Genomic DNA, 7431 nt, shown 5'->3' on the forward strand with positions numbered 1-7431 from the left:
AGTTTAAGGACCAGAATTAAAAAAATATATAATAATATGGGGACCAAAAATTGTAAAATTTAATCGATTTGTTGATATTTAAGATTTATTTTAACATTTGAATCAACATAGATATTAATCAATTGAATCGTAAGATTTGAATCGTAAACCATACGATTTTATGCTCGGTGTTGCGAATTTTCATAAATGTGGCGGATATTTTGGATATTGAAAGAGAGATCCACTTTGGGGTCAAATTTGCAATTTGGGTGGAGCGGAATTTTCAGAACTGTTTCAGCTAGGGAGGTGGATTTTCGGAAATTACCAATTGATCTCCACTTGGGGACATTTCCGGTTTTAGGACTAAAACTAAATATGGTATATAATATATGGACCAAAATAGTAATTATAACACGTTAATTATAAATAATATAATAAATTATTGTTTTCTTAAATCGTAAATCGTAAAATTTGATCGTTTTGTCGATATTTAAGATTTATTTTAACATTTGAATTGACTTAGGTATGAATAATTGAATCGTAAGATTTGAATCGTAAATCATAAGATTTTAAACTCAGTATTGCGAATTTTCGTAAATGAGTCATGCGCAGTTATAGTTGAGTCGAAGCATACTGCGTTGGTGGCTGATTATTCGGATATTACAAGAGAGATCTACTTTGGTGTTAAATTTGCTATTTGGGTGGAATGGATGGGAAGATAGAGTAAGTATAGCGGCAATTCTGCAATTTTCAAAACTGTGTCAGTGGATTACCAGAAATTACAAATTGACCCCCACTTGGGGTGCATTTCTTGTTTAAGGATCAAATCTGTAATTATTCAAATTGTTACTCGGAAACAGTACAAACCTAAAAACAAAACTTAAACGTACGCCACGAACATGATAGACGATTCAAAAAATTATGCGACATACAATCAAATTTTTGGTTTTCAATTTTACCAAGAGGTATGAAAATACGAGAAAGATCGGATTACAAGTGTCGACATACATAAAGCTGTTAATACCTTCAAGTGATTGAAATCTTCTTGTAATCTGATATATAGGAAATTGAAAAACAAGAAGAAAATAATAAATGGGAAACAGAGAATGAATATGAGGTGAACGTGTGATTCCTCACCCGATTTTGTTGCATTCAAAAGTTCTGAAAATGCAATTATACGATCCAGGTTGCTTAAATTAAAGACCTAATAGCCCCAACTACGAAAACAAATATTCATAGAAGAGAGCGAGGGCTTTTTGCGATCGAGCAGCGATTTCATCCACTTTCCTCAACAAAAGAAACAATCATAGAAGGAAATAGGGAAGGCCTTTTGAGATCGAGCAGCGATTCATCCACTTCCCTAAAGCACCAATATGCGCAGAGAAAATTGGAAAATATGAGAACACAAATCGAAAACCGCCGGAATTTATGCCTCGTGTGTCCAGTCGACGGAGGCCGGGAAATAAGGAGGTGGTGGAGAGAGGGAGCGAAAATTTTGAAGGATAATGTACAAGAAGTAAATCGTAAGGAAAAAATACAAATGAAGTCCAACGTCAAACGAAGTCGTCGGAAGCGGAAAGCTACTCGTCAGAGTGGCGCCGTCTACAGATGTGGACGAACTCAACTCCAGCTGAGAATTCACTCGGCCAAATAAAATCAGCTATAAGAAGTAAACTTCACTGGAAGACATCAATATAATTCTTGAACAAGCGGCAAACCTGTATACGAACAGAGAGAGCAACAGCAAATCGAAGCCGAAACACCAAAAAAGGGCTAACCTGTGATTGAACATAGAAAAGACGAAGAAAAAGAAAACAAAGGAAACAATGGTTGGGAATGAAGAAAGTAATAAAATTAGATTGGTTGAACACAAAAAAGAGAAAATTACAGGAAAATAGAAGAGAGTCGCCTGCACCAGGACTCAACCTTTGGAAGCCATAAGCAAAGAATCCTTGCATAAGAGGCATCGTGCTGCTTCATCTCCTATATCTATGTGTAAGGGAACTAAAACTTAAACCCAAATAGGTTTTATAAAGGTGTTGAAATCAAACAAATCCAAATGCTAGAAGAACACATTAACCAATTACACCGGTGTATATTCTGCAGATCATTTCAATATTATCATACCCTACTCACCATACCAGAACATTAATCATAGAGAAGTAAAACAAACTTTCACCTTTCCCCTCTTCTACCAGCAAATTTACTTAATTTTTATTTCTCAAACGACTAAATGGCTATGTTCTCCCTTTCCTTCAGTTCTTCAAACTATCCAACTTGCGTGAAAAAAAAAAATATATATATATTTATATAGGCAGAAAAAATCCCCAAAATAAATGGAAAATGAAAAATTACCTCGTACCAAGACATATACAAATAAAACGCAAAACACACAGACGATTCAATCTGCTGTTCAGGCCTCACCTGACCGATCGCAAACCTTAAACAAAACGAATTTGAGCGAAAAGGTAAAGGCTGGTTTAAAAAAATATCTAAATATATTTTTGTTGAAAAAAAGAGAGTGCTTAAGTTGAAACCGATGAATGAATTTGAGTAGAAGGAGACGATAACAGTGAAAGCTAGGTTTTCTGTAATAGATAACTTATTGAATCCAAAAAGTGGGAAAAACGAAATTGGATTAAAGATAAGGAATAAAAGAAAAGGGAAAAGAAGGAGCAAGAACGTCGATCAAAGACCTCTCGAAAGAAAAATGAAGAGAAAAGACAGGAATTACGCAATTGGAGGAGACAAATATACACAGATGACGATGACATAGCAAAAATTGTTAAATTGGACAAATTTACTTCGATTTCCAAGTAAATAATGTCTCCAAGTTTGTTGATACCTTCAAATCCATGTTGAACTGTACATTAGGAAAATCCTCGTTAAAGAAATAAAATTTCCGAATATTATTTTATAATTGAAAAAAAGAATCCCAAATCTTCAATATCTGTTCCAATCTGATGAAACATATAACACGAAGAATTAATACAACATCCAATAACGAAGACGGGTTTTTTTTTTTTTAATAATTATTATTAATGCGCGGACAATCATCAGGCTCACCGAAGCAATCTAAGTAGTCATCCTGAACAGATATGTCAAAAGTATAAAAATGATGAAGTTTGTTAAAAACAAGTTAGTTGCGCAGACATCTCTCGTGCATGCAAAAACTAACACATGTACATACATTCAAGTAACCACATAAAAATTCGAAAACAGTTGAAAGATTCAAACAAGTCGCACAGAAAATACGAAAAATGTCCTGCAAGAAAACTGTGAAAGAAAGATAAATCTTGATCATCTTGATATGTAAGTAACTTTATTAATGGCTTTCACAGGTTTGGTTAACTAATGAAAACCAGAGATTGCATAACCTATTTTCTTAATGATTTTCCGACACAAAAATGTGGCAGACAAACTCACCTGTACTTGAAAGTAGATTCCCATATCAATAAGCACGTTTTGCACGGTTACATGGTTGTCTAGGTCCTCACCAGCCATGAGCAATGCGCATGCAACCTATAAAAATATAAGAGATTTAAAACTGAAACACTGTTCGTCTTTTGATAAAGGTTAATTAAGCGAAATTACAACATATCACACTGACTGGAAGGTAAAATGAGTAGTAGGCAGTCTTGTACTGAACAATGCGGCGGTGAGTGCAGAAATCAAACCAGAAAATCTTAAAGACCAAAAAAAGACGAGAAGGAAAATAAGTCTAAATGTTGAAAACTGTTATAATTGGTTCGGCATACTACAGCAGGCTTGAAATCGTTCAAAGGGCTTGGTTTATGGAAGGACCGGACTTGATAATTAAGGTAATGCTGATCTAAGTAGTTATTTTGTAACTTTATTTAGACTATCTTTTTTTTCTTCAATGTCAGAAGTTTGAGTATTTTATACTCACAGTGGTAATGAGTATTTTGACAAATCCTTTTCTCCTTCAATAGTGGTAATTAAATCTATCATCTGTCCTGAGGCAGTTTGAAATTCAACCTGAAAACAGGGCAAATATTGAATTCAACAATTGCAAACAAATAATTTTGTTGGATCATCATAACTGAGTAGTTAATTTACCTCATTGAACAAATCAAGCAGATCCACATAGAAGAGACTTACTGGATTGTTTCTAAGATCCAATATGTACGATTGAATACCTTGACTCTCCACCTCATGAACCGTATTCTCCATCTCCAATGCTGCGGTCTATATAACACGATCGAAATTACCTTTTTACCCTCGTTCGTCAATAATACGGCTAAATTCTATCGATTTTCATGAGTTGAAAAATGCTCGAGAAAATGAAATACCTGAGAAAAAGTTGCTAATTTCACATATCCCGTCTTCGATAAATGTCCATCTGACAATTTGTGAGGAATTATAGCACTCGATATCGGCGAAAGCTTGATTACTTCACGGGGTATATTAACCTCTCTGATATAAGAACTCCCGAAGTCATCAACCTGGATAAACATAAATGCACCAATGAAGTTCAAAATTAATTAACCAGCTTTCACAATCGACATTTACAATTATATTAAAAAAAATTATTCGAAAAACAGTATTTATTTGTTAAATGCAAGTGAAGTGTTCTTACGGTGTGAACTTTTACTGTAACAGTTGTTCCGACATGTCCCCTGAGCTTTTGTGCAGCTGCTTCACTTGCCACTCCGTCGAGTCTTTTACCTATTATGCACCACAAAAAAAAAAAAAAAAATCATCAAACCGATTATTAGAAATTTTGTTTATTATTTTTTATTAAAACTATTGTTCTAGTTTATTAAGTACTAATGTAAATTACCGTTTATTTCCATTAGCTCATCTCCTTCGCGTATACCAGCTCGCGCAGCTGGGCTACTCTTTATGCACGATAAAACAACTTGAAATAAAGTAAAATAGAAAATCACATGCCAATCTTGCGAAAAAAAAAAACTTCATAATTAACCAAAAAAATAAAGCAAATCAATATTCGATATTATAAAAAAAAAAGTACGGAAATGCGTAAAGTCAACCCACCACGTGTCCTGTCTGCGGTTGAACGTTGATAAATAAGCCGACACCTTGCAAATTTCCATCGCTTCCTATTCTAAAACTTTGATATTCCTGCATGTAACAAATATATATATATATATATATATATATATATATATATATATATATATATATATATATATATATATAGACACACACACACACACACAGCCCATTAATGTACGAAAAATGGATCATAAGTAAAATTTGAATTAATTAATTAATTAAGACAAGAAAAAAAATACCTTACGACTGATTATGCGCGTAAAAGGATCTGTAACAGTCGAAAGCGTCCCTTTGATTTTATTATACGCAGCATCTTCTGATGTAAGTGGAAACATTTCGACCATCGTTTGTTGTAATTTTAAGTCCTAATCTGTAAAACATAAGTCCCCTTCGAATTATTAGTTCATTGATTCGGACAAGGATAAAACCGATAAACAACAAGCACGAAGCTCTCATCCTAATGTTGGCAACTATTGATTCAAGGACACAACTACATTCATTTTCAAAACTTGAAAAACTAATCAAACGAAAGAAGTTCGACGAGGGGCATTTTGGTCTTTCTTACCCTGATGATTGAAAGTTGGATCCACAAAGGTTTCTCTAATAAAACCCCATGCCTCCACAAGTGTTCTTTGTACAGTATTCACCTGTTTCAAAACAGAAGTAAGAGTCTGATTAAAATAATATTTAGTAATATGAAATAAATAAATAAATAACTTCTTTTTTGTAAAATATTACCTCACGGTTGTGAGAAACAGGAAAAGCTACAATCAGTGATTCAGCAAACGCCGGCGAATCACAGAGCAACGACACGGCGGCGGCGAAACCGAGCAATCCTCGGCCGACCCTTTTAATCAAATCTTTGTTTTCAGCTGTAAAATATTGAATATCGGCTTGTGGGCAGATGTTCTTATTACAGAAAACGAGGTTCGGAGAAAGATGATTATTGTTTCTTCTCCGGCTGTTGAGACTCGATAATCTGAAAGAAGAGAAGAGATTTGAGTAGGGTTTTGAGTGGAATTTGGAGAGCAGTGAGATATTCGACAGGGCGGAATCGAGATTAATTCAGTTGCTAATTGAAACACAATCAGGGAAAAAATGAAAAGAACAAAAGGAGTATATTACCTTCACAAAAGAGAGTATCGGACAAAGGGGCGGACACAAGAAATAACGAATCACAATTTTGGATGCTTTGGATGTGGACGAAAATGGGTGAAGTGCAATTGGTGGAGAATTGAGGTGGAAGTAAAGTTGTTGGTCTAGTGGGGGGGGGGCGTGAAGCTGCTGGGGCTGTAGTCAGAAATTGTAGGCCGCCGACCACCGTGCGGGGCCCAACATTGGTCAGGGTGGCGTTGGTCGCCGATCAAGTCGACGGTGGCGGGCGGCAGTTGGCGGCAGCAGAAGGTGAAGGAGGAGGACAAAGTGAGGCTGAAGGTGTGAAACGGCGTCGTTTTACGAAAAGCAGAATTAAAAAAAAATAAGAAAAAATGAAGCAAGCAGGACACGGTCAAGCTGCTTCAAAAATAAAAGGAAAAGAAAAGAACAGAAAAGACTTATTGGACCGACGGAAAGAAACGACACAGTTTCAATATTAAATGGGCCAAAAGAAAAGGAGAAAGAATGGGCCTAAAGAAAAGGGTTTTTCCCCATATATATATATATATATACTAGTCTCGAAGCACCGCACAAGGTGCGGTGTCGGTGCCCAGTTAATTTTCTTCATAAGGTATAAATTTCGATTTCTTTTGAACTATTAATATTTGCTTGATGAAGCACTACCTCAATCTTTTCTTCCTAGCGTAAAATCGTGTTAGATTATTGTTATATGGTATGGAATGCAACATTAAAACCGGCAAAGTAACCGGCTAAATTTGTTCCATGTATCTTAGAGAGGAAGGAGAATTGTCATGTCAAGAATCAAGAAGAACGCAGGTTCAGTTAGATAAAAGAGCGAGCTAAAACATCGTCAGAAGGCGGAAATGAAAATTTCCACATACTGCATAAACAAATGTACATGGGCATCAAAATCCATACAATAATGCCATAAAAGTTTAAGAACCTCCCGACATACGTCTGGCAGCACCGATGATGCACTCTTGACGTTGCCAATTAAGCATGCACCCACTCAAACCCTGTTCCACAACTGCTAACTAAGTATTAAAGCAAATAAATGCAGCACGATCAAGCATACAAATAAATGTGACATGTAAGCACAAATAAGCAGGCAGGCGATTCAATGAAATACATGCGAACACATAAAGAGCTAACAATTGAAAGGTAATTACGAAAGGAGGAGACGAAAAAAAACAAACAAATGCCTGATGGACGCAGGCTGAAAGAATTGCCATTTTCATAAAACATAAATTTGAGAAAAACGAGGAGGTAAAATAGCTGCACAATAATGAAAACGAA

The 7431-nt window shown here is 35.4% G+C and overlaps 2 protein-coding genes across 6 annotated transcripts; both read right to left on the minus strand.

The window, feature by feature from the left end:
- Positions 1-1092: 1092 nt before the first annotated feature.
- On the minus strand, positions 1093-1962 carry LOC105970738 (uncharacterized). Its single transcript, XM_088825138.1, has 3 exons — positions 1906-1962; positions 1698-1757; positions 1093-1609 (listed from the first exon to the last, which is right to left on the minus strand). Exons 1-3 carry the CDS (start codon positions 1957-1959, stop codon positions 1406-1408), a joined length of 318 nt encoding a protein of 105 aa, XP_088681264.1. The 5' UTR covers positions 1960-1962; the 3' UTR covers positions 1093-1405.
- On the minus strand, positions 1093-5814 carry LOC105970708 (carboxyl-terminal-processing peptidase 3, chloroplastic-like). 5 transcript variants are annotated; one of them, XR_016034188.1, is made up of 10 exons: positions 5758-5814; positions 5585-5666; positions 4999-5042; positions 4784-4861; positions 4580-4668; positions 4293-4445; positions 4060-4188; positions 3890-3978; positions 3406-3501; positions 1093-3067 (listed from the first exon to the last, which is right to left on the minus strand). XR_016034188.1 is itself a non-coding variant. In XM_088825137.1 (8 exons), exons 3-8 carry the CDS (start codon positions 4794-4796, stop codon positions 3005-3007), a joined length of 501 nt encoding a protein of 166 aa, XP_088681263.1. In that variant the 5' UTR covers positions 4797-4861; positions 4999-5085; positions 5259-5387; the 3' UTR covers positions 1093-3004. The 5 variants fall into 5 exon arrangements, 1 of the variants encoding a protein (XP_088681263.1); XR_016034189.1 differs by lacking the exons at positions 5585-5666; positions 5758-5814 and adding an exon at positions 5259-5390 and having other exon boundaries at positions 4999-5085; XR_016034187.1 differs by lacking the exons at positions 5585-5666; positions 5758-5814 and adding an exon at positions 5259-5389.
- Positions 5815-7431: the final 1617 nt, after the last annotated feature.

This window comes from Erythranthe guttata, chromosome 11 (assembly GCF_056151865.1).
Source record: "Erythranthe guttata isolate IM_541 chromosome 11, IM_541, whole genome shotgun sequence".
In the NCBI taxonomy this organism is placed as follows: Eukaryota; Viridiplantae; Streptophyta; class Magnoliopsida; order Lamiales; family Phrymaceae; genus Erythranthe; species Erythranthe guttata.

Coding starts and splice junctions, on each gene's coding strand:
- LOC105970738 (XM_088825138.1), bottom strand. CDS start 1,959: ATGAAGCAGCACGATGCCTCTTATGCAAGGATTCTTTGCTTATGGCTT. Junction 1,758..1,905: donor TTTGCTTATGGCTTCCAAAG/GTTGAGTCCTGG, acceptor GTTCAATCACAG/GTTAGCCCTTTTTTGGTGTT. Junction 1,610..1,697: donor CTCTCTCTGTTCGTATACAG/GTTTGCCGCTTG, acceptor GTGAATTCTCAG/CTGGAGTTGAGTTCGTCCAC.
- LOC105970708 (XM_088825137.1), bottom strand. Junction 4,446..4,579: donor TTACAGTAAAAGTTCACACC/GTAAGAACACTT, acceptor ATGTTTATCCAG/GTTGATGACTTCGGGAGTTC. Junction 3,068..3,405: donor GAATCTACTTTCAAGTACAG/GTGAGTTTGTCT, acceptor ATATCTGTTCAG/GATGACTACTTAGATTGCTT.